At 40.2% G+C, this 26,429-nt stretch overlaps 1 protein-coding gene across 11 annotated transcripts in view; it reads left to right on the top strand.

The window, feature by feature from the left end:
- The window catches only part of NCAPD3 (non-SMC condensin II complex subunit D3), an 86,685-nt gene that overhangs the window by 3,236 nt on the left and 57,020 nt on the right, over positions 1 to 26,429 (top strand). For 9 of the 11 annotated variants that reach the window (XR_009055532.1, XR_009055531.1, XM_057749667.1 and 6 more), the window contains exons 2-13: positions 16 to 170; positions 2,671 to 2,833; positions 10,606 to 10,790; positions 11,404 to 11,571; positions 11,678 to 11,739; positions 11,934 to 12,021; positions 15,379 to 15,512; positions 16,725 to 16,797; positions 17,508 to 17,633; positions 17,766 to 18,018; positions 18,427 to 18,483; positions 18,747 to 18,836. Coding sequence is in view for 9 of the 11 variants with exons in the window: in XM_057749667.1 (XP_057605650.1) it covers positions 16 to 170; positions 2,671 to 2,833; positions 10,606 to 10,790; positions 11,404 to 11,571; positions 11,678 to 11,739; positions 11,934 to 12,021; positions 15,379 to 15,512; positions 16,725 to 16,797; positions 17,508 to 17,633; positions 17,766 to 18,018; positions 18,427 to 18,483; positions 18,747 to 18,836 (1,554 nt within the window). In the remaining 2 variants the exon portion in view is untranslated. Of the gene's footprint in view, positions 1 to 15; positions 171 to 2,670; positions 2,834 to 10,605; positions 10,791 to 11,403; positions 11,572 to 11,677; positions 11,740 to 11,933; positions 12,022 to 15,378; positions 15,513 to 16,724; positions 16,798 to 17,507; positions 17,634 to 17,765; positions 18,019 to 18,426; positions 18,484 to 18,746; positions 18,837 to 26,429 lie in introns of those variants that run through there. The other 2 variants (XM_057749671.1, XM_057749673.1) reach the window with 2 other exon arrangements.

Below are 26,429 nucleotides of genomic sequence, written 5' to 3' on the forward strand. Positions count from 1 at the left end.
GTGTTTTCCCACTAGAATGGGTGGGCACAGTATGGGAGCTGGAATTCACGGAGACTGAGCCTCTGGATCCCAGCATAGAAGCAGAGATCGTGCAGACTGGACTGAGTGCATTCATAAACCTCTATGATAGTCTTTTCCCTTTTGCTGCTGAAGAGCATGGAGCTACAGAGGTAAAAAAATTAAAAATCAAACTAGCCATTTAGTTGTCAGAAGTGGAAGATAAAAGTCCCTATTGTCACCTAAAGCTTAGTCTTTTTAGTGTATAGTTCAGAAGGAGTACGGTAAGAGTGGCATAAAGAATGTGGTTCATTTATTGGGATAGCCTCATAGGCTTCCTCCCAGAGGTTCGAGGTATTAATCTGTGATTCTTTTTCAAGTCGTGACCACTATTTACAACAGCAAATTAAAGAGAATAAAGGCCAAGATAAGGAGGAAAACCAGATAAACCAAATAAGGAAAGACAGCCAAGGACAATGCAGTAACAGTTCAGGCATGCCTTAACTTTAAGAAAATTGGATATTAAACTGGGAAGTGGTTAGTTGAATTAAAAATGGAAAAAAAGAGTTCCTTTAAATATGAGTTCTACCTAGTATGCTCATTACTATTTAGATCATTAACTGCTTTTCAAAAACTGAAGAACTAGAAGGCAGAACAAAGAATACTTAGATTTAACATCTCTGAGAGATTTAAATTAACAAAAAATATTTCGGTTACAAGTTTCACATAGCTGTTCAAAAATTAAATCATCCTATTAAACATTCATTAAGCGTAATGCTGAGTACCGCATGAAGTCCCTTGGAAGATAGCATGATGGTTAAGGTACAGAGCCTCTCCCTACCTGTGGGAGAGGGGAGAACTAAGCACCGGCTCTTGGAGCGCCCACTCGCATTGCACTGGACAAGCATGTCCAGCAACCATGTGTGCAGGCGAGATGAAGAAGCACCGGGCCACCGGAATCTAGGTTGTAAAAACTGCCCTAGGACAGATTAGATGCCATCTCATAGGGGAGCAAAGGGAGCACACAGGACTGAACTGTCAGCAGGATCCACACCGGGGTTCGAGGGTGAGGTGTATGTGAGATTGTATATGGGAGGTTGTGTATGAGATTCAGGTCTAAGCATCATGCGTGGATTAACCCACTCATCTTCACATCCAGCTCTCGGAGGAAGAGGTTCTAGTGAGCAGTAGACTAAGGAACATGAAGAGATCTGTTTTAGATGGATGCTTCTGATAGAAGATGGACTGAAGTGGGAAATGCTGTACACAGGGAGCTCCCTGGGGACATTACGACTCACCCTTGAACAACACGGGTTTGAGCTGCAGCGGGCCCAGTTACATGCAGGGTTTTTCAGCAGTAACCACAGGACTGCATGATCCCAGTTGAGTCCATGGATACAAAACCATGGATGTGGAGGAACTGTGTCTACAGAGGGTTGGCTATGAATTACATGAGGACTTTGGATTCACCCCGTGTTGTTCAGCAGTCAACTGTATCTTGCTCATCTCTTTTTTTAATGTGTGTTACGCTGTGGTCTGGAGTTATGGTTTTGGAAATTGGGGAGGAAAGCTAACAACTAGGGACTTTTTTCAGATAGAGTTAATGGAGTTTTGTGAACTTAGCTTTTATCATGTATGACATGCTACAGAGGTGATGGGGTCCCCCAGGATCACGTTACAGGTGAGTGGAGTGGAGCTGAAGTGGCCTTAGGAATGAGGATGTAACTGATTTCTTCCAGAAGCTTCATAGTGAAGGAAAGAGGAGTTTTCCCTATCTTTTCAGGGAAGCAAGATGTACAAGCTCTGATTTCTTGAACTGTTGTGGGCTTATTTTTTTTTTTAAGTAGCCCAGAATAAACCATATTTAGTTCCTGCTATGTTTGGTTTATACAAATAACCTATTTCCTCTGCACACATTTAATAGGGGAAAGCACAGAACAGTGATAAAATTAATAAAATTGTGGTTTATGCTCTAGGGTTTATTTCCTGTCTTAGCTGTTTCTGAAATCTGTTGAGGGAGACACTTTCCTGTGTTTCCTCTCCTGCTCCCATTGCCCATAGAACATTTCAATTTAAATAAGTTGCTCTGATTTCTTTAGTTAGTAATTAGAGTGATAAATGAATTGAGGTACATTTAACATAGATGGAGGGTTAACTTGTCTGAGTAATTACTGATATAGTGTGTCCCCAAAGACTTAGTGTAGCTTTTAGGTGTAGTATATATACTATAGGTATATATATATATAACATATATATAGAAATATATATGCTTCAAACTTACCCCAAGTTATTTTGAAAGTTTTAATTATTGGTTATTTATTTATTTGTTTCTTGTATAGTTATTTATCTTTATAATTTTTTTGGTTTTTTGACCACAGCACACAGCTTGTGGGATCTTAGTTCCCCAACTGGGTTTGAACTCGGGCACTTGGCAGTGAAAGCTAGGAGTCTTAACCACTGGATCTCCAGGGAATTCCCCTGTCTTTTTAATTTCGAATAATACACTTTAAAATTTTCTGTTTTAGTCCCTTTGAAGCTGGCAAAAGTTTATAATTAGGAGCCAGAATGGTCTATCCCTTTTTTAATAAGGCACTAAGTACTCAGAAAAATCAGATAATAGGAGATTTCCCCATTTCTCTAATTATTGGCTCTTCTGGTTTGCCCCTCCCCCAGAGCATTTGGACCTTCTTCATGGAGAACAGCATTTCCCACAATGCACTGATGGCCTTGTTCCATCACTTCGTTCAGACTGTCCTTAAGAAAAATGTCAGCGTCCAGCAGCGGGAATTTGGCCTTTATGCCGCTGGGCTTTATTTTCTGCTACTGGAAGTACCAGGTACAGTATGTGTGTTTGGTGTAATAGGACAGGCCTTTTGGTTTTTAATTTGTCTACATTGTTTTGAACTCTTATACTTTGTTTCCTCACTGGGAGGCTAGGTGAGAGTGAATCTGTGAAGCACATAGCATGTTACAGGTGTTCCAGAAAGCTCTCCTATTTTCCTGTAAATGTGTTTTCTGATGTTGTTATGCTGGGTCTGTAACCTCATACTAAATGTGTTTTCTGATGTTGTTATGCTGGGTCTGTAACCTCATACAAACAGTTGAGAGGGGTAAGGCTGGAGGGAGTGTTTATGAGCTCCAAGAGCTCCACTCCCACCCACCCCACCCAGCATACCTTTCTGATATGGCCCTGCCTTCTGACGTCTAGGCTGAGAAAAGAGTTGGGGTGGGGGTGGGGGACTGTTGTCTCCCCCGTGTGGGTGTGGAAAGTAGGTGGGACCATTCTCATCCAATAGGCCTGAGCACAGCTAGTAAGGCTGAGGAAGGAAGCATGGGAGAGGGGTCTGTCTGTGACACTGCCCCACTTCATTCAGGTGGGAGCCCTGAAAGAGTCCCTCCTCCCCACCCAGCCCAGGGCAGGAGAGGGTGGGACGCAGAGGGAACTGCAGCTGTGGGATCTAGTGCAGCAGTCCCCAACCTTTTTTGGCATCAGAACTGGTTCTGTGGAAGACAGTTTTTCCACGGGCGGGTGAGGGGCGGGAGGGGCAGTGTTCAGGCTGTAATGTGAGCGATGGGGAGCAGCAGATGAAGCCTGACTCAGTGCTTACCTCCTGCTGTGCGGCCGGTTCCTAACAGGCCTTGCCCAGTACTGGTACCAGTCCTCGACTCCGGGGGTTGGGGACCCCTGACCTAGACTTCACGTGGAAGAGAAAATCAGGATCAGTTGGCTTGCAGCTTGTTGTTGCTTATGTCAATACATTTGTAGTAAACATTAGGGACCTATTCCATATGATTTGGAAATTGGTGAAGAGATGTATAAAGCCTTGAACAGTGATTTGTTCTACTGTCAATGGTCCCATAATGACTTCTGAAATAAATTCCCAAAGAACTCACTTGCTAAGCGATATCTCAGGTATAACTGGGCTCTCAGCAAAGTGATGGCCTTGGAAACCCATTTTCACTGTTCTCTCACTTGCTGGGCACAGCTCCTTCTGATTAAGGTTGAGATTCAGGCCAGAGCTGAGGGCTGGCTGTTACTCATAGAGCCACTTGCAGCTTTCCAGCAAGTCATACTTTTGCCAGTTACCTTCTGTGTTTAAATGTTTCTGGATTATGGTTGGGGTGCTGCTGATACTTAATATTTGGTCACAGTTTGTTCTTTTTCAAGATCGCTTGCATTTCAGTATGAATTTTAGGATTTGCACATCAACTTCTTAAAAAGGCAGCTGGGGTTTTGACAGGGATTGCATTGACTCTGTAGATCAATGTGGGGAGTATTGCCATCTTAACAGTGTGCACTCTTCCAATCCGTGAACATGGACATCTTTCTGTTTATTTAGGTCTTTCATTGGTTTTAATGATGTTTTGTAGTTTTCAGTGTACAACTCTTGCACATCCGTGGTTAAATTTCTTCCTAAGCATTTTATTCTTTTCTATGCTGTAGTAGATGAACTTGTTTTCTTAATTTAATTTTCAAATTGTTTATTGGTGGTATATAGAAGTACAGTTTATCTTTTTTTATTGAAGTATACTTGATTTACAGTGTTGTGTTAATTTCTTCTGTACAGTAAAGTGATTCAGTTATACATGTATACAGACATTCTTTTTTATATTCTTTTCCATTATGGTTTTTCACAGAGTACTGAATGTAGTTCCCTGTGCTATACAGTTGTTGTTTATCCATTCTACGTATAATAGTTTGCATCTGCTAACCCCAAAGTCCCAATCCATCCCTCCCCCACCCCCTCCTCTTGGCAACCACAAGTCTGTTCTCTGTCTGTGAGTCTGCTTCTGTTTCATAGGTATGTTCATTTGTGTCATATTTTATATTCCACATATAAGTGATATTGTATGGTATTTGTCTTTCTCTGTCTGACTTATGTCACTTAGTATGATTGAATCTAGGCCCATCAGTGTTGCTGCAAATAGCATTATTTCATTCTTTTTTATGGCTGAGTAGTATTCCATTTCATATATGTACCACATCTTTATCCATTCATCTGTCAGTGGACACTTAGGTTGTTTCCATGTCTTGCCTATGATTTTTTAATTTTATTTATTTATTTATTATTTTTTGGAGGGTACACCAAGTTCAATCATCAGTTTTTATACGCATATCCCCGTATGCCCTCCCTCCCTCGACTCCCCCCGCCCGCTCCCTCGAGTTGCCCCCATCCTCCCCATCCTAGTCCTCTAAGGCATCTTCCATCCTCGAGTTGAACTCCCTTTGTTATACAACAACTTCCTACTGGCTGTTTTACAGTTGGTAGTATGTATATGTCTGTGCTACTCTCTCGCTTTGTCTCATCTTCCCCTTCACCCCCCGCCCCCTCCCAAACCTCGAGTTCTCCAGTCCATTCTCTGCATCTGCATCCTTGTTCTTGTCACTGAGTTCATCAGTACCATTTTTAGATTCCATATATGTGAGTTAGCATACAATATTTGTCTTTCTCTTTCTGACTTGCTTCACTCTGTATGACAGACTCTAGGTCTATCCACCTCATGACATAGCTCCATCTCATCCCTTTTTATAGCTGAGTAATATTCCATTGTATATATATGCCACATCTTCTTTATCCATTCGTCTGTTGATGGGCATTTAGGTTGCTTCCATGTCCTGGCTATTGTGAATAGTGCTGCAGTAAACATTATGGTACATGTTTCTTTTGGGATTATGGTTTTCTTTGGGTAAGATGCCCAGGAGTGGGATTACTGGATCATATGGTAGCTCTATTTGTAGTTTTTGAAGGAACCTCCAAACTGTTTTCCATAGTGGCTGTACCAACTTACAGTCCCACCAACAGTGCAGGAGAGTTCCCTTTTCTCCACACCCTCTCCAACATTTGTGGTTTCCAGATTTTGTGATGATGGCCATTCTGATCGGTGTAAGGTGATACCTCATTGTGGCTTTGACTTGCATTTCTCTGATGATTAGTGATGTTGAGCATTGCCTATGATTTTTGATTGTTGACTTTGTACCCTGCAACCTTGCTGAACTCATTTCCTGGTTCTAGTAGGATTTTCTACATATAAGATCATGTCATCTGTGAATAGACATAATTTTCCTGCTTCCTTTCCAGTCTGGGTGCTTTTTATTTCTTTCTCTTGCCTAGTTGCCTGGGCCAGCACCTCCAGTCCACTGTTGAAGTGGAAGTTGGCATTTTGTCTTCTTCCTGATCTCAGGAGGAAAGTATGATGCCTGCTGGTGTTTTGAGGATGGCTTTTATCAGGTTATTATTCCTAGCTTGTTGAGTGTTTTACTATGAATGGGTATTAGATTTTGTCATCTGCTTTTCTGTATCTATGAGGTGATCATGTGGTTTTTGTTCGTTTTAGCAATACAGTATATTTGTTGATTGGTTTTTCATATGTTAAGCTGGTTTTGCATGACCTTGGTCATAGTGTTTAATCCTTTTTATATGTTGCCAAATTCATTTAGCTTCAATTTTATTGAATATTTTTGCATCTATATTAATAGGGGAATTTTTTTTGTGTGTTTGATGTCTTTGTCTGGTTTTGGGTTTCAGGGCAATACCAGTCTCATGGAACGAGCTGAGTAGTGTTCTTGCTGCTTCTATATTTTGGAAGTTTGTGAAGAATTGGTTGTTTTTCTTCCATAAATTTTTGGTGGAATTCACTAGAGAAGCCATCTGGGCCTGGACTTTTCTTTGAGAGAAGTTTTTTGTTTGTAGAATCTAAGTGCTATGTCCCCTTTTATCCCTGATGTTGGTAATTTGCATTTCTTTTTTTTTTCCTTCACCAATCTAGAGATTTATTGATCGTTCCAAAGAACCTACTTTTGCTGTTATTGATTATACTCTATTGTTTGTCCATTTTCTATTTCAGTGATTTTGCCTTATCTCTTTTATTGCCTCATTTAGGGTTTATTTTGTTCTGATTCTAATTTCTTTAGGTGGATGTTTAGATCTTTGTTGTCATGTTTTCTGTTTCTAATGTACATAATATTATAAGTTTCCGCCTATGTACTGCTCTGTCTGCATCCCACAGATTTTGATAATCTCTTCATTACCATTCAGGCCAAAGTAATTTTCTGATTTTTCTTGTGATTTCTTTTTACACCTCTGAGGTACTTAGTAGTGTGTTTAATTTCCAGATATTTGAGGACTGTCCTGAAATCTTGTAATTGCTTTCTATTTTATTTATGTTGAGATCAGAGCACATACTTCATATGACTACAGCACTTTTAAATTACTGACTTTTTGTTTTTGTTTTAAATGGCCTGACGCAAGGTCTGACTTGGTGATTCTTGTATTTGCACTTGAACAGGATATGTATTCTGGCCTTGGTGGATCCCTGTTCTGTGAAAGTCATGTTGGTTGCTAGGGTTGTTCAGGTCTTTTATGTCCTTTCTGATATCCTGTTTATTTGTTCTCTCAATTACTGAGAAGAGCATTGAAATCTCCAAATATTGTTAACTTATCTATTTCTCCTTTCAATTCTGCCAATTTTAACTGCAGATATTTTGAAAGTCTGCTGGATACAAACATATTTGTGATTGCATGTCTTCCCTTTGGTGTTATGTTATATCCCTCTTTGGTTGTATTCCTTGTGCTGAAGTCTACTTTGATCTTAAGATGGCCTTTCTGGTTATCGTGTAACTTATCCTCAGTTGGCACACCCTTTCTCATGTCTGCATATTTATATTTAAACAGTGTGTTGTACACAGGGAGATCAACTCAATGATGGGTGACAACTTAGAGGGCTGGGATAGGAAAGGTGGGAAGGAGTCGTGGGAGGGAGGGGTTATGGGGATATATGTGTAAATACAGCTAATTTACTTTGTTGTACAGCAGAAACTGGTACAACAGTGTAAACCAATTATATTCCAGTAAAGAGCTTAAAAAAGTAAAATAGTGTGTTGTAGACTGCCCATCACTGGGTTTCATCCTGTCAACAATCTTTGCCTTTTTATGGAACATTTAAACAGTTTAGATAATTATACTTAATATAATTATCAATATGGTTGGGTTCCTGCCATCTTGATATTTATTTTCTGTTTGCCCTACCTGGTTTTTGTTCCATTTTCCACTCTTCTTTTTTCGACTGGGCATTTTTTTTAGTATTCCATGTTATGTCTTCTTTTGGCCTATTAACTATACTCATTTGCTTGCGTACATTTTAAGTGCTTGCTTCAGGTGTACAATAAGTACTTTCACAGTCTATCCTCTGATAATATTCTGCTTATTTATAGATAATGTAAAATCTTAAGACAATATGCTTTCCTTTCTCCCTATTTGTGCCGTTGTAGTTATACATTTAATTTCAGCGTGTCATAAACCACACAATTTATTCTTAACATTTTTCTTTGAATTCTTTTAAATAATTTTTTTAGAAAATAAAAAAAGTCTTTTCTTTTTAAAAGATTTCATCTCATATAATTTTCTTTTGGCCTAAAGAACTTTGACTCTTCTTGTACTATACGTGTTTTGGCCATTGACTCTCATGGATTTTAATTCCATGAAAATATCTTTATTTCACCTTCAAGAATATTTTTGCTGAGTATGGAATTCTAGGTTGACAGATTTTTTTTCTTTCAATGCTTTTTGGGTGTTGTTTCATTGTTTTCTAGTTTACATCATTTTTTTTTAAAGTAATTATTTATTGGCTGTGTTGAGTCTTCATTGTTGCGCATGGGCTTTTTCTAGTTGCCCCAAGCATGGGCTACTCTTTATTGTGGTGTGCGGGCTTCTCAGTGCAATGGCTTCTCTTGTCGCAGAGCACGGGCTCTAGGCGTGTGGGCTTCAGTAGTTGTGGCTCGCGGGCTCTAGAGCACAAGCTCAGTAGTTGTGGCACATGGGGTTAGTTGCTCCGTGGCACGTGGGATCTTCCTGGACCAAGGATTGAACCCATGTCCCTTGCATTGGGCAGGCCGATTCTTAACAACTGTGCCACCAGGGAAGCCGTAGTTTACATCATTTCTGATGAGAAGTCTGCACTCTTATTGTTGCTCTTTTCTATGTTTGTATCTTTTGTTTGTTTGTTTTGTTTTTGGTTTGGTTACCATGAAGATTTTCTATATTACTTTTTGATTTGATTAGATTAACTACCCTTTGGTGTGATTTCCTTTGTGTTTATCATGGTTTGGTTCATTGAGCTTCCTGGGTCTGTGAATTTGTAGTTTTTAACAAATTTGGAAAATTTTCAGTTATTATTCCTTCAGGCTCTATTTTTTATGGGATTCCAATTACTCGTATGTTAGATTGCTTAATATTCTCCCATGGGCCCCTGAGCCTTTATTAATTTTTTTTGTTTCTATGCTTCAGTTTCTTAAAGTTTGCATGCCTTTGTTTCTTTAGCATCTCATCAACTGTTGAGCTCATCTGGTGAAGTTTTCTTTTTCAAATCCAGAAGTTCCATTTTATTCTTTAAAATTTTTTCATTTCTTTCTTTGCTACTGTTTAATTCATGAGCTTATTTATAATATCTGCCCTAAGGGTTCTTGTTTGCTTGCTTGCTCTGTCAATTCATGGACTGTTTCTAGTGATGCTTCTCTTCTCACCACAGGGCACATTTTCATCTCTCTGGATGACTAGTACATTTTTATTGGATGCTGGATTTTTGAATGTGAAGTTGTCGAGTGTCTTGATTTTCTTGTTTTCCTTTCAATAGTGTTTAAGTATGTTTTGATAGGCAGCTATTGGTGCATTAACTTGGTCCTTTTGAGGCTTGTTTGAAAGCTTTGTTGGGGCAGATGTAAAGCAGTCTTTACTCTGGAGCTACTTTATCCCTGCTGTTAAGGTGTGTTTCTCTCTGAGCGTGAATGTTCCAGGTCACCATGGCTGACCAGGGCTCCTATGTGTCTCTGCCTGTGTGCTTTGCGAAAACTGTCCATCTCCCACCTGTTGGGTGGTTTTCTTTGCCCACCATCATGGATTTCACCCCACACATCAGAGCTAAGGTCAGCCCTGTGCAGACTTCTCAGCACTGTCTTCACGTGGCTTCCTCGTTTCCAGGGCTCTGCTCCATACATACCAGCTACCCTGCCTTCATGACTCTGATCCTTGTATTCCCGACTTAGTAAATTCATCAGAGTGTGCTTGGGTTCACCATTTTTCTGCTGTTGCCAGATTGCCTCCAGACACAAAATTGGGTAAATTTTAGGGTTTACCTCACTAGTTTCCCTTTTCTCAGGATTGTGTGACTAGGCTACCTCTTGCTCTGGGTCTTTTTTTTTTTTAATTAAATTTTTTTATTGAAGTATAATTGCTTTACAATGTTTGTTAGTTTCTGCTGTACCGTGAAGTGAATCAGCTATTATATGTGTACATATATCCCCTCTCATTTGGGCTCCTCCCCCATCCCACCCATCTAGGTCATCACAAAGCACTGAGCTGAGCTCTGTGTGCTATACAGCAGGTTGCCACTAGCTATCTGTTTTGCACATAGTAGTGTATTTATGTCAAACCTAATCTCCCAATTCATCACACAGTCCCCTCCCCCCCATCCTGTTTAAAATGGTTACTTTATAAATTTCTGTCCAAAGTTTAAGGAAAAGCCTGTTTTTGCTTTTTAATTTTTCATTGTTGTTACAGACATATTTCAAGACAATTAAATCTACCCTGCTTACTCTTTGTTCTTTATGAATAGGCAGTGTAGTCAATCAAGTTTTCCACCCAGTGATGTTTGACAAATGTGTTCAGATTCTAAAGAAGAGCTGGCCTCAGGAATCCAGCTTGAATCAGAAAAGAAAGAAAGAACAATCGAAGAATGCTCAGGCCAACCCAAGGGAGAGTAGGAAGAGAGGAAGGCCACCTAGGAAAGAAGAGATGGAGGTAAGAGGGAGTGGAGTCATGAAGCATATCTGATTTATTTAAGAATTTATATTAAGATAGGGCTTCAGGGGTCATGATTATACCAAAGCCCTAGCATGCTGTCCACCATCCTGTAGGACTTGTGGTTGCCTCGTGTACTGCTGAGCATATGTTCCCCTTGCCATCTTCCCAACCTCCCCATCATTGCTCTCCTGCCTTGTTCCCAGGTGTGCTCCCCACAGGCCAACAGGTGTGTTTGCCACATTATCTTATTCTCATTAGAGATGGTGGCTGAAGTATCCTGAGAACTCTCATCCATAAGAACATAATAAAATAACGTTAATTCTGAATTCGTGTGTGACTAGGTAGGCTGGTAGAGGTTCATTGACACCAGAACATCTAAGAAACCCTAGAAATCTCACTGACATGAAAATATGGAACTAGAAACTGTGGTAGCTTTCATCTACTCCAGTGACTAACAGTTGTGGCCGTGGAGACCCAGAGTAGTCAAGGGACCTGGTCAGCATCTCCGCAACCACCTGGAGTTTCACTGTCCTTGATTTGGGGAAATTGAAAACCATGGGATAAACTGTTAGTATTATACAGTCAGCTATACGCTTCTTTCATAATCTAGATGGATGAAATTATTGAAGAACAGGAGGATGAAGAGACTATTTTTTTTTCTTCCCGAGACCTTTGTCAAATTCGAAATGCTATCTTTCACGTTTTGAAGAACTTTTTAAGGCTTCTGCCCAAATTTTCCCTGAAAGAAAAGCCTCAGTGTATACAGAATTGTGTAGAGGTAAGTGAGAATTCCAGGAACCTTGGGCAAGTTCAAAGAGCGAGGACAATGGCTCATACGTGAAGAGTGGGGAAAACCAGGCCTTTTCTTGGTATCTGTTTTCCAGGTCTTTGTTGCATTAACTAATTTTGAACCAGTTCTTCACGAATTTCATGTTACACAAGCCAGGTGAGCCATTAAATCTTCCAGTGCTAACGTTTAATTATGGTGCAGTAAGTTTTGCTCCAGCAGAAGCGTAAATGCTGTTTTACCCTAGTTGGCATACAGGTAGAATTTATTCATTTAAGCATGGCTTTTAGGATCAGGAGCTATTCCAAGTGAAATCACATCCATTAACTAATCTTTTTGCCTCTTTTCTTTAGAAACCCTAACCAAGCGAAATGCATACCAGAACTGGCCTATCATGGATTGTATTCGCTGTGCTCCCCAGTTCACAGAGAAGGAGATAAGGTAAAGGAGGCAGGACCTGAGTTACTGGTTGAAGTAAAAGCTTGCAGGTCGTGGGATGGGAAGTGCTGGAAGCATTCGATGTCATGCCATGTGAACCCATTAGGTCATTGTCATGACCTGAGGTCATTTGTATAATGAAAAGCATCCACGTCACTGCATGGTGCTTATATACAAGTACCTGGAGGTCACAGGAAGTTCTTGTTGGGTTAAGGCATAAATAATGGTTCCAGTGTGACTTCAGTAGAGAAACAGATAAGCTACTGAACATTACATTTACAGAAGTACTCACCAAATTGCTGAGGAGAAAAGTAGACCGTCAGGTAACTTTCCAGTTTCCCTCGGCAGTTCCCATGTGCCCCTGTATTTCTTTTAGCATTTGTGTTATAGTGGGTAATTCTGCAGACACGCTCCTGGTTAGCATTCATATATGAGTTTGCCCCCAAAGACCTTCAAAGCCCCGCAGCTCTAGACCCTGGAAGTTAGGGCTTTTTAAGCTCTGGCATGTTACTAAACCTGGATGTCATTAATAAAACAGGAGTTTGCAAAAAATGTGACAGAACAAGGTCCTGTGCCTTTGGTGCATGCATTACACCTAGTTTCCAGGGGCAATGACGTGTGAATGAGAAGGCCCTGAGTGCTAAGGGCTCTGCACCTGTGTCCAGACTTGGGCCCCACCCCTCGCTGCCTGTGTGTCCTCCTGTGAGGCCTCAGTTTCCTCATCTGGACAAAGAGGATGAGAGGCTTCCCTTCTTCATGGATTTCTCAGGAGAATTACAGGGAAGAATGCCTCTGCAGAATGCCTGCTGTTTTAGAAAACGTCCCATATTTTGTTTTGTTTTTGTTTTTTAAATTTATTTTATTTATTTATTGGCTGTGTTGGGTCTTCGTTGCTGCACACTGGCTTTCTCTAGTTGCTGCGAGCGCGGGCTGCTCTTCATTGTGGTGTGCAGGCTCCTCATTGTAGTGGCTTCTCTTGTTGTGGAGCACGGGCCCTAGGCGCATGGGCTTCAATAGTTGCGGCACATGGGCTCAGTAGTTGTGGCTCATGGGCTCTAGAGCACAGGCTCAATAGTTGTGGCACACGGGCTTAGTTGCTCCGTGGCATGTGGAATCTTCCCAGGGCAGGGCTTGAACCTGTGTCCCCTGCATTGGCAGGCAGATTCTTACCCACTGCGCCACCTAGGAAGTCCCCATATTTTGTTAATTATGTCATTGTCGCGTCTCTGTTTGAAATATGGATGTGATAACATTCACAGTAAAACTTTTAATTCTTGTGCCCTTTTTAACATTTTAGAAGATGAGGATGGGACATCCTTTCAGGCAGCAGTGTCTCTAAGGACATGGTGTGAAAGTGTTGGCTTGATGTTGGGTGACATTGGTTGTAGCCTGACCTTTAATTACTTGACTTCGGATAACTCACCTTCATAGTCTTTTATTATGTATAAAGTAGAGATAATGATAGTATTAAGTACAAAATGGAAATGCCTTGCTGACCTCGTGGAGTTGAGAGGTTTCAAAGTATAGTCAGATCTAGTAATATGAGGGTGAGTCAAAAATTATCCGCACTCTGGCTGCAGAATTTATTTTAATTAATTTTTAGGAAAGACAAATACCTCATTTTTTGACATAACCTCCTTGCTTTACATACACTTTGTCCATCTGTAAACAAGCTTTTGTAGTCCATCATTAAAAAATGTTTTAAGTTGAGCTTCCAGTCATGAATGCACCACTGTTTTCGCTTCTTCATCAGAAGTGAATCTTCATCCTCCTAGGGCTGCTTTCAGGGGACTAAACAGGTGAAAGTCCAATGGAGCAATATCAGGACTATAGGGAGGATGCTTTAACACCTCAAAACGAAGTTTTTGCAGAGTGTCAGCAGTGTGGGCAGAAGTGTGTGGAAGTGCATTGTCATGCGAGATCACAGTGCCCTTGGATAGCAGTCCTCTGCGTTTAATCCGAAGTTTAGGCTTCAGCACAAACTTTTCAAAACCTGTCTCTCGTGGATTATTTCATAGGCAGAGCCCTGGCTGATTTGCAAATGATTTGCCACATAATACACTGTCATGTGTCTATTCGACAGAATCATTTCACGTGTACAGTCAATGTTGTCATCAGACGTGGACGGGCATCCGGCTCCTTGATGGCTAACACTTGTGTGACCTTCCTTGAACTTCTCTATTCATACACATTTCTTTGCGACAAAACACTTTCTCCACACTGCATACAAAGTCTTCGATAAATGACAGCACCAGGTACACCCTCAGCTCACAAAAACCAATCACTGTATGCTGTTCTTCTTTCATGCAAATCACAAGTGGGGCATCCATTTTTGCTCACACCGCAGTTAAAAATGAACTTGATGTAACATGTTCACACCTGCACAGCAGTGACTGGGGAGACAGTAGCCTTGAACAGAAAGCGCTGATAAGACAGTGTGGCCAACAGAAGTTTTTTTTTTTTAATTAATTAATTTATTTTATTGGCTGTGTTGGGTCTTTGTTGCTGTGCACGGGCTTTCTTTTAGTTGCGGTGAGTGGGGGCTACTCTTCCTTGCGGTGCGTCAGCTCCTCATTGCCGTGGCTTCTCTTTTTGCAGAGCACGGACTCTAGGTGCGTGGGCTTCAGTAGTTGCAGCACATGGGCTCAATAGTTGTGGCTCACGGGCTCTAGAGCGCAGGCTCAGTAGTTGTGGCACACGGGCTTAGTTGCTCCGCGGCATGTGGGATCTTCCTGGAGCAGGGATCGAACCCATGTCCCCTGCATTGGCAGGCAGATTCTCAACCACTGTGCCACCTAGGAAGCCCCAGAAGTTTTAATATAACCAGAGTGCTTATAATTTTTGACTCACTCTTACATGGACATGCTTAATGCAATACCTGCTACATATTTGGTTTCCAGTAAATTGTTTTATTTACTGAATGAATGAAGTAGTTGAGTAAATTATGTGAGATGGTATATTGGAAGGTGCTTCATAAGCTTCAGGTGTAATACAGATGTAAAGAATCATCACCTTCATCTTTTCTGTAAGGGCTAATCAGTAGCATTATTTGCCTTTCATAAGTTACAACTGATTTCTCTGTGGGCCCTAATTGTTGGGCTAAAGTGTGAGAGGGTGAGCAGAGAAACCAGCTGGAATTCCTATTGTTATCTGTAGGCAGCACTTTCACACTGTTTACATTGTGCATGTATTGATACCTGGTCATCGTCCAGGAAGTGCATCCTTAGTGTTCAGCCAGAACCTGTGTCAACCTCACTTATCTTCAGGCACTTGAAATGGTTCACTGTGATCTGCATCATAGTCTCCAAGGCCCTGGGATTCTCTGTCATGCCTTAAATTGGATTTTCTTTTCTCTTCCAGGTTATCAGATGTGTTTTCCATCGAATGCTCTATGTTATATTAATGCTAGAAGTGGGCGAAGGCTCCCATCATGCCCCTCTTGCCATCACTTCTCCGACCATCAGTGGTAAAAACCTGGCAGTCCAGTTTATCAGGTGAAGCACACACAACTTGGATCTTTACTCTGTCACTCTCTCAGTCTTCTGGGCCCTGTACTAACCAGGATTTCTGACACCTCTGGAAACTAACAAATGTTGGGGCTGTCTGTGGTTTGGGATCCAAAATAAAGCACTTGGTATCTCATGTGGTTGGTGTGGTCTGGCTGTTGTTGGGGGTTGTAGGGTCTGCAGTTTGTGGACCAGCCCATGAGGTCAGCTGAGTTCTGACAGTGGCTTTAGTGTTTATGGCTCTAAGTCTGCCTCTGCCTTTTCTTTTTCTCTCTGCCTTTAGTCTCTTTCCTTTTGTTCCTTGCCACTTTTTTTTTTTTTTTTTTTTTTACTTCTTTAGCAGTAATTGATAGACTGATTCTCCCCTCAAGAATCACTTAGCTTCACCTACAAAGTCCCATGTCTCAGCTTTACTGGGGAAGACATGTTTGCTATGTCATCAGCTTTTCTTTTCCAATGTTATTGGCTATTTGGCAGCAGTGTGGGGGTGTGGGAAGAAGTGGAAAGTGTGTATGCAAGAGTGTGTACATACCTGGAAGCAGATGTGGTGCGTGGTGTGCGTGCAGGTGTGGGGTGTGGATGCTGGAATCCAGGTACAAGGCTGCTGTCTAATCCTTGAGCGACTGTCTCTCATTAAGGATTTTTTTAAACATTAAATAACTAAGATGTTTTAAGTAGAAACACTTGTTTTAGTTCTACTATAAGTTCATGATGTCACCAATTGCAGTATTATTCCTATAATGGTACAAATAAACTTAACACTGAAATTGGGTCAAATCTGGGTATTACAATAATTTCTTTTGAGGTTAAAGTTTGGAGTTACTGTTAAAAATGCATTTCACTGAGCCACCGCTAGGTGGTACTGTATCTCAGTCTGTCATTTACCTAGGAAGGATATATTTCAGCCTAATGTGAACCATCTTAAGCAGTCCAAGGGCCCTGTGAGGTGTATGCCCCTCCCTGCTCACAACAGCTCGGAGACTACCTGGGGCGTGGTGACTGGTGTTCTGTTATGACGCTTTGTCTGTACACTCCATGCACTCAAGCAATGCTTGCAAGGAGGGGGTAGATTGTTTTTAATAGGATTTCTAAAATGTAGAAATTTCTCTATTTTTGAGAATAGAGTCAAGGAAAATTGCTATTTTATTGTAACTATAGGTGTATGATAAACAGTGGCTGTGTTTCTTTCTTTTTTTAAAGTTCGCTTGTGGATGAACTAAAAGAAAGTATGTTTCCAGTCCTTCGTATCTTACTCCAGCATATCTGTGTCAAGGTACTGTTTGCTTTAATAAGAGTATATAAATAATATGGAAGTAAATGCGCACATGTGTGCTCTTGGAAGTGAGTCTATCATTACTAAATGTTTAGTATACTCACTAGATGTTCCCCTTAAGAGTGTTATTTTGGGGAAAACAGCTTTTTATTTTGGAAAATTTCAAATATATAAAGAAATAGAATAGCATGATGAAACAGTCTTTAATGATTTTGTGTAAGGTGTAACTCCCCTGCACATACGCACGCTGGATTTTCTTTTGAAGCAAATTTCATCATACCCTTTCATACATAAATATTTCGTGTGTCTCTCTAAAGGAATAAGAACTCTTTAAAAACATAACCACAAAATATCAACACCCCTAAAAAATTCACAGTAATTCCTTAGTATCGTCCAATATCCAGTCAGTGTTCAAATTTCTATGCTTATCTCTTAAATTTTTATGATAGTTTGGGCAGATGATTCTTTACTTGAACTCTGTGGTTAGTAGGGTAAACTCTCTGAAATTAGGTGCTGAGGCTTAGAGGTTTCTTATGGGCTGGTTTCCCAAAGGGTCTGAGACCTAGAGCTGGTTAGTCATCTCTGTAATGTGTAAACAATTGGCACTGTCGCCGAGGGGGCATACTCAGCGATCACCAACAGTACCATGTGTGTCTCTATCGTCCCGCTGTGGGTACTGGCTGGGCAGTTTCTCAGGGTCTGTGTTTCAGGTGGTTGATAAATCCGAGTACCGGACCTGTGCAGCTCAGTCCCTGGTCCAGCTGCTCAGCAAGCTTCCTTGTGCGGAATATGCTTCTTTCGTGGCCTGGCTTTACGGATATTCACGAAATGCCAAGGTAGGAGGTACATCTGTGTGAGATCGTGGCTCCTGGCTCTGCAGCCTTCTGGTGATAGCCAGAGCTGAAGATCTGTTTCTGAGGATTTGTTTTCTTTGTCTGACGGAGATGCGTGCGGTTTTGCTTTACCAGATCTCATACCGGGTGTTCACTCTCGATGTTGCCTTGGCTCTGCTGGAACTGCCTGAACGAGAGGTGGACAGCACGCTGCCCCTGGAGCATCAGAAGTTCCTGAAGCATAAGTTCTTGGTGCAGGAAATCATGTTTGCCCGCTGTGTAGACAAGGCCCCGACTGTGCGCAGCAAGGCGCTGTCCAGTTTTGCGCATTGCCTGGAGCTCTCGGCCACAGCTGCCTCGGAGAGCATCCTGGAGCTTCTGGCTGACAGTGAGTATGCTGAGCTCTGTGAGACCGGGCCTGGCTCCTGCTGGTCCAGAAGCTCTGGTGGCAGAAACAATAGGTGTGCTGTGCTAGACTGGGACCCTCACAGACCCCTTCAGTAGGTTTTACTGTTGAATGACTTCTTAGACGAGCCTTTTCAAGCGGTTCACATGTTCTTGTTTTTGGGCTGAGGTTGTTGGCAGCTGTCACTATTACTTTACATTGTTAGGTATTGGCTGTGTCGGGCCTGATACCCAGTTGAATGCACACCCAAGGAGAACACTATGAATCATCAGCATTTAGACTCTGTCTTGTCTTCGGGCCTAATTATCTCAATTTTGATTCCTCTGTAAATATTTATGTGTGGGTTTTGATACTATGACTTGTTCCTTTTATCTGTCTGCTTACTTTTAGCTCCTGCAGTTTCAGGAATAGAGAGCCACCATGACACTTCACTGAAAAATTCATCAGGTAATGGCATGGGTCAATATATTGTCAGATATTGAATAATTGTCCTTTTAATTAAAGGACTTGCTGAATATTTGAAATTTTTTTTTTCTGTCTTCATGTTACTTGTTTTAATACGGCACTTTTTTCCTTTATCAAAGAAATTGAAATTCATTTCAGTAATGGTGTGTAATAACTTAAACATGGAATGTGGCATGTTTACATTACTAAAAGATATAACAAGTTTTTGCTGTACTGATTGAGCCTTTCTAAAATTTATTTTTAAGCTTTTTCCTATCAGAGGCAGACACTTAACCCATCTGGAGGCTCAGAGGTGACCAATATAGACAGCAGTGGTGAAACAGCTGGATCCAGGGGTATGTCAGATTTTATCCCTATCAGATAAGTAATAGCTATTGGATTTCAGACAACTGTAAGTAGAGCCTCAAAACCTTGGAATTTTTTCCATTTCTCCCTTAACAATTGGAACATGTTTTTTTCCCTTAAAAGTAGAGTAATTTCTATTTTATGTCTTTAATCGATGTCCTTGCCCTGTACTATATTTCATATTAAGATAAAGAATAAGCTACATTTCACTTGTCATGTACTGAGCCCCAGTATTTCTGTCACACTTAAGTGAATGTTAGCAAATATTTTATTTCCTTACTGAAGTCAGTTGTTCTGAACGCTTAGGCTTGATGACCAGAAAGGACCAGTTACGAGGGAAAGTGCAGTAGAAATTAAATTTGTGTTTGGAGAAAAGTCATCACAGGTGAGGGGAAAAGGTGAACAATATTATGGTACTCACCCTTGTTTCTGCTTTTTATTACTCATTCCTTTTTTTCATGTGGCATCTTGGCTGTGATTAAGCCATCGCAGAATCCATTTTTAATACATGGCAGGGAACTGTGAATCCAAGCTTCCGTTAAAAAAGTTCAGAATTTAGATAATTTCTCTTCATCAACAGTACAAACTTTTTTAATCAGTTATACTTATTATGTGGAGTGGTTAGGGGGTCCTCTCTCCGCATGGACCCCAGCACGGGATTCTGAACACAAGTGATGCCTGTTCTGTTTCAGTGACTTAATGAACCAAGAATTATCTGGGATAGTAAAGTTGTCATTGTGATTCAGGAGGGAAGAAACGCACCTGGGCTAGGTAGTATACAGACCTGGAGCTAAATTCAGATTCTGTTTCTATCTAGCTGTATGCTCTGGAGAAAGTCACTTTACTTTTCTGGGCTCCTCCTTCACCTATATATGACAGAGCAAGATGTAGTGAGGAAAAATTACATTAGAAATGAGAGGCAATCTGAATTCTTGTGCCAACTGTGTTACTAAAGAACTGCATGACCCAGGACATGGGAGTCAGCAGAACTCCCCTCCTGCTTGTCACTTCTGATCCTAACACCTTCTCAGTCTTTCACAAAGGGCTGTTGTTGGGTTTATAAACATTATGTTTAGAGAAGTGATTTTAAAAGATAGAAAAAAGAGAGAATGTGTGCAGAAGATAAGTGATATAATGAGATTTATTAGTTTATTCAATAAACATGTATGTGGTCCCTCCCAATCTGTGCAAGGCATTGCAGTTACAGACTCTAATGAAACATAGTTCCATCTCTTAAGGAGCAGTGGGAGAGGCAGGTATGCATGTACATAAAATCATAATATTGTGAGATGGATGCTAAGCACATATAAAGTGCTGTGAGGATCATTACTTATCATTGCAGCCTGAAAGATTATGTTTAAATGACTAGATATTAGCATGTGTTACTCAAATTCAGAGCAATAACTCAATATGTATAACCAGATTCCCTAAAATGTGTAAAGAAATGTAATCTGGAAAAATGTAGAATGTTCGTGTTAACTCCAGTCTGAGCAAGTTACAGATTCACTGTTTCATAGATGCTTCTGAAATCTATTGAGTTGTATTGATTTAATGATGCTTCCAAATTATAAAAGTTTGCCAGATGTAAAGAGTCCGTGTTCCCATCTTATTTTTGCTAAACTAAAATGACTTGTATTGTTGGCGTTAACTATACATTGAAACATTTGTGTAGTTACTACATGCCAGACATTGTGCTAATAATAAGTACCTTTGTTGTTTTTTGTTTTTTGTTTTGAGAGATAATTCACAAATCATAGAATTCACCATTTATAGTGTATTGAATTCAGTAGTTTTTTTTTTTTTTTTTTTTACTGTATTCATGAAATTGTGTGATCAACTTACAGCCTTTTCATTAGCTGAAAAAGAAACCCCATGCCCATGAGCAGTCACTCCATATTCTCCCCTGCCCCGCCCCCCCCCACTGTCTCTTTACATTCCCACCTATTCTGGACATTGCACATAAATGGAATCCTACAACATGTGACCTTTTGTGGATAGCTTCTTTCATCTACCATGTGTTTTCAAGGTTCATCTGTGTTTTAGCATGTATCAGTACTGTGTTCCTTTTTATGGCTGCATATAATCTATTGTATGGATCATTTTTTGGCGGGGGTGGGGGGGGGAGTATAATCGCTTTACACTGTTGTGTTAGTTTCTGCTGCACAGCAGAGCGAATCAGCTATATGCATACACACATCCCCACCCCCGCAATCCCACCCATCTAGGTCATCACAGAGCACCAAGCTGAGCTCCCTGTGCTATACTGCAGGTTCCCACTAGCTATTTATTTTACGCATGGTCATGTATTTACGTCAAACCTGATCTCTCAATTCATCCCACCCTCCCCTCCCCACCCCTGTGACTTCATGTCCGTTCTCCATGTCTGCCTTTCTATTCCTGCCCTGCAGATAAGTTCATCTGTACCATTTTTCTAGATTCCACATGTATGCATTAATATATGATATTTGTTTTTCTCTTTCTGACTTCACTCTTTATGACAGACTCTAGGTCCACCCACATCTCTACGAATGACCCAGTCTCATTTCTTTTTATGGCTGAGTAATATTCGATTGTATATATGTGCCACATCTTCTTTATCCATTCATTTGTTGATGGACATTTAGGTTGCTTTCATGTCCTGGCTATTGTAAATAATACTGCAATGAACATTGTGGTACATGGATCTTTTTGAATTATGGTTTTCTCTGGGTGTATGCCCAGTAGTGGGATTGCTGGGTCATATGGTAGTTCTATTTTTACTTTTTTAAGGAACCTCCATACTGTTCTCCATAATGGCTGTATCAATTTACATTCCCACCAATGGGGCAAGAGGGTTCCTTTTTCTCCACACCCTCTCGAGCATTTATTGTTTGTAGATTTTCTGACGATGGCCATTCTGACCAGTGTGAGGTGATACCTCATTATAGTTTTGATCTGCATTTCTCTGATAGTTAGTGATGTTGAGTATGTTTTCGTGTGCCTCATGGCCATCTGTATGTCTTCTTTGGAGAAATGCCTATTTAGATCTTCTGCCCACTTTTTGATTGGGTTGTTTGGTTTTTTGGTATTGAGCTATATGAGCTATTTGTATGTTTTGGAGATTAATCCTTTGTTGTTTCATTTACAAATATTTTCTCCCATTCTGTGGGTTGTCCTTTCATCTTGTTTATGGTTTCCTTTGCAGTGCAAAAGCTTTCAAGTTTAATTAGATCCCATTTGCTTATTTTTGTTTTTATTGTCATTACTGTAGGAGGTGGGTAATAAAAGATCTTGCTGTGATTTATGTCAGAGTGTTTTTCCTGTGTTTTCCTCTAAGAGTTTTCTAGTGTCTGGTCTTATATTTAGGTCTTTAATCCATTTTGAGTTTATTTTTGTGTATGGTGTTAGGGAGTGTTCTAATTTCATTCTTTTACATGTACTTGTCCAGCTTTCCCAGCAGCATTTATTGAAGAGGCTGTCTTTGCTCCATTGTATATTCTTGGCTCCTTTGTCATAGATTAGGTGGCCATAGGAGCATGAATTTATCGCTGGGATTTCTATCCTGTACCATTGATCTATATTTCTGTTTTTGTGCCAGTACCATACTGTCTTGATTGCTGTAGCTTTATAGTATAGTTTGAAGTCAGGGAGCCTGATTCCTCCAGCTCCTTTTTTCTTAAGATTGCTTTGGCTCTTCAGGGTCTTTTGTGTCTCCACACAAATTGTAAAATTTCTTGTTCTAGTTCTGTGGAAAATGCCATTGATAATTTCATAGAGATTGCATTGAACCTGCAGATTGCTTAGGGTAGTATAGTCATTTTCACAATTGATTATTCCAGTCCAGGAACATGGTGTATCCCTCCATCTGTTTGTGTCGTCTTTGATTTCTTTCATCAGTATTTTATAGTTTTCTGAGTGCAGATCTTTTGCCTCCTTTGGTTTGTTCCTAGGTATTTTATTCCTTTTGTTGCAGTGGTAAATAGGATTATTTCCTTTATTTCTCATTCTGATCTTTCATTGTTAGTGTATAGGAATACAAGAGATTTCTGTGCATTAATTTTGTATCCTGCAACCTTACCAAATTCATTGATTAATTCTAGTAGTTTTCTGGTGGCATCTTTAGGATTTTCTGTTTATAGTATGATGTCATCTGCAAAGAGTGACAGTTTTAGTTCTTCTTCCAATGTGTACTTCTTTTATTTCTTTTTCTTCTCTGATTGCTGTGGCTAGGACTTCCATTACTATGTTGAATAATAGTGTTGAGAATGGACATCCTTGTTTTGTTCCTGATCTTAGAGGAAATGCTTTCGGTTTTTCATCATTGAAAGTGATGTTTGCGGTGCGTTTGTCATATATGGCCTTTATTATGTTGAGGTAGGTTCCCTCTCTGCCCGCTTTATGGAGAGTTTTTATCATAAATTGGTGTTGAATTTTGTCAAAATCTGTTTTTGCATCTATTGAGATGATCATACGATTTTTATTCTTTAATTTATTAATATGGTATACCACATTGTTTTCCATATATTGAATAGTCCTTGTATCTCTGGGATAAATCCCCCTTGATCATGGTGTATGATCTTTTTAATGTGTGGTTGGATTCTTTTTTTTTTTAATTTACTTATAGGCTCTGTTGGGTGTTCGTTGTGGCACAGGGACTTCTCAGTGCAGTGGCTTCTCTTGTGGGGGAGCACAGGCTCTAGGTGCCTGGGCTTCAATAGTTACGTGGGCTCAGTAGTTGTAGCACATGGGCTTAGTTGCTCCACGATATGTGGGATCTTCCTGGACCAGGGCTTGAACCCGTGTCCTCTGCATTGGCAGTTGGATTCTTTTTTTTTTTTATAAATTTATTTATTTATTTTATTTATTATTTATTGGCTGCATTGGGTCTTCGTTGCTGCACACGGGCTTTCTCTAGTTGCTGAGAGCGGGGGCTACTCTTCATTGTGGTGCGCAGTCTCCTCATTGTAGTGGCTTCTCTTGTTGTGGAGCATGGGCCCTAAGCTCATGAGCTTCAATAGTTGCAGCACACGGGCTCAGTAGTTGTGGCTCACGGGCTCTAGAGCACAGGCTCAATAGTTCTGGCACACGGGCTTAGTTGCTCCGTGGCATGTGGAATCTTCCCAGGGCAGGGTTCAAACCCGTGTCCCCTGCATTGGTAGGTGGATTCTTTACCACTGCGCCACCTAGGAAGTCCGGCAGGTGGATTCTTAACCACTGCACCACCAAACAAGTCCCTGTGTGGTTGGATTCTGTCTACGAGTCTTTTGTTGAGGATTTTTGTGTCTGTGTTCATTGGCGATATTGGTCTGTAATTTTCTTTTTTTGTGAAATCTGGTTTTGGTATCAGGGTGATGGTGGCCTCATAGGATGAGTTTGGGAGTGTTCCTCTGCAATTTTTTGGGAGAATTTGAGAAGGATGGGTGTTAACTCTTCTCTAAATGTTTGATGGAATTTGCCTGTGAAGCCATCTGGTCCTGGACTTTTTGTTTGAAGATTTTTAATTAGTTTCAATTTCATTGCCTGTAATTGGTCTGTTTATATTTTCTGATTCTTCCTGGTTCAGTCTTGGAAAGTTGTAGCCTTCCAAGACTTTGTACGTTTCTTCCAGCTTGTCCATTTTACTGGCATATAGCTGCTTGTAGTAGTCTCTTATGATCCTTTGTATTTCTGCAGTGTCAGTTGTAATCTCTCCTTTTTCATTTCTAATTTTATTGATTTGTGTCCTCTACCTTTTTTTCTTGATGAGTCTGGCTAAAGGTTTATCAATTTTATGTTCTCAAAGAACCAACTTTTAGTTTTATTGATCTTTGCTATTGTTTACTTTGTTTCTATTTCTGATCTTTATTATTTCTTTGCTTCTACTAACTTTGGGTTTTCTTTGTTCTTTCTTTTAGTTGCTTTAGGTGTAAGGTTAGATTGTTTACTTGAGAATTTTCTTGTTTCTTGAGGTGGATTTGAACTGCTATAAACTTCGCCTGTTAGAACTGCCTTTGCTGTGTCCCATAGGCTTTGGATCATCATGTTTTCATTGTCATTTGTCTCTAGGTATTTTTTTAGTTCTTTGATTTCTTCAATGATCTCTTGGTTATTTAGCAGTGCACTGTTTAGCCTCCATGTGTTTGTGTTTTTTACAGTTTTTTCCTATAATTGATTCCTAATCTCATAGCATTTTGGTTCGAAAAGATGCTTGATATGATTTCAGTTTTCTTAAATTTTCCAAGGCTTGATTTGTGACCCAAGACGTGATCTATTCTGGAGAACATCCCATGTGCACTTGAAAAGAAAGTGTATTCTTCTGCTTTTGGGTAGAATGTCCTATAAATATCAGTTAAATCTGTCTGGTCTGTCCTTTAAAGCTTGTGTTTCCTTATTTATTTTCTGTCTGCATGATCTCTTGGTGTAGTTAAAGTCCCCCACTATTATTGTGTTACTGTCAATTTCCCCTTTTATGGCTGTTAGCATTTGCCTTATGTATACTGTGTTGGTTGCATAAATATTTATAATTATGTTTTCTTCTTGGATTGATCCCTTGATCATTATGTAGTGTCCTTCCTTATCTCCTGTAACAATCTTTATTTTATAGTTATTTTGTCTGATATGAGTATTGCTACCCCAGCTTTCTTGTGATTTCCGTTTGCATGGAATATATTTTTCCATCCCTTCAGTTTCAGTCTGTATGTGTCCCTAGGTCTGAAGTGGGTCTCTTGTAGACAGCATACATACGGTCTTGTTTTTGTATCCATTCAGCCAGTCTGTGTCTTTCGGTTGGCGCATTTCATCCATTTACATTCAAGGTAATTACCAATATATATGTTCCTATTATTTTCTTAATTGTTTGGGTTTGTTTTGGGGGGTCTTTTTCCTCTGTTTCCTGCTTAGAGAAGTTCCTTTAGCATTTTTCGTAAAACTGGTTTGGTGGTGCTTAATTCTCTTAGTTTTTGCTTGTCTGTAAAGCTTTTGATTTCTCTGTCAAATCTGAATGAGATTCTTGCTGGGTAGAGTAATCTTGGTTTTAGGTTCTTCCCTTTCATCACTTTAAATATATCTTGCCACTCCCTTCTGGCCTGCAGAGTTTCTGCTGAGAAATCAGCTGATAACCTTATGGGGATTCCTTTGTATGCTATTTGTTGCTTTTCCGTTGCTGCTTTTAATATTTTTTCTTTGAATTTAATTTTTGTTAGTTTGATGAATGTGTCTTGGTATGTTTCTCCTAGGGTTTATCCTATGTGGAACTCTCTGTGCTTTCTGAACTTGGGTGGCTATTTCCTTTGCCACATTAGGGAACTTTTCAACTATAATCTCTTCAAATTATTTTCTCAGACCATTTCTCTTTCTCTTCTTCTGGGACCCCTATAATTCGAATGTTGGTGCATTTAATGTTGTGCAAGAGGGGTAGACCACGTTTTGTGTATTCATTCAGTCTGACAGTTCCTCAGAATGTTAGACAGAGTTACCACATGACCTAGGAGTTCCACTCCTGGGTGTGCACCCACAAGGAATGAAAACATATTCATACCCAAAACTGGTACAAGAATGTTCATAGGAGCATCATTCATAATAGCCAAAAAGTGGAAACAATCCAAATGTCCATTTATCCTTTTTAT

This window comes from Hippopotamus amphibius, chromosome 9, assembly GCF_030028045.1.
Source record: "Hippopotamus amphibius kiboko isolate mHipAmp2 chromosome 9, mHipAmp2.hap2, whole genome shotgun sequence".
Lineage (NCBI taxonomy): Eukaryota > Metazoa > Chordata > Mammalia > Artiodactyla > Hippopotamidae > Hippopotamus > Hippopotamus amphibius.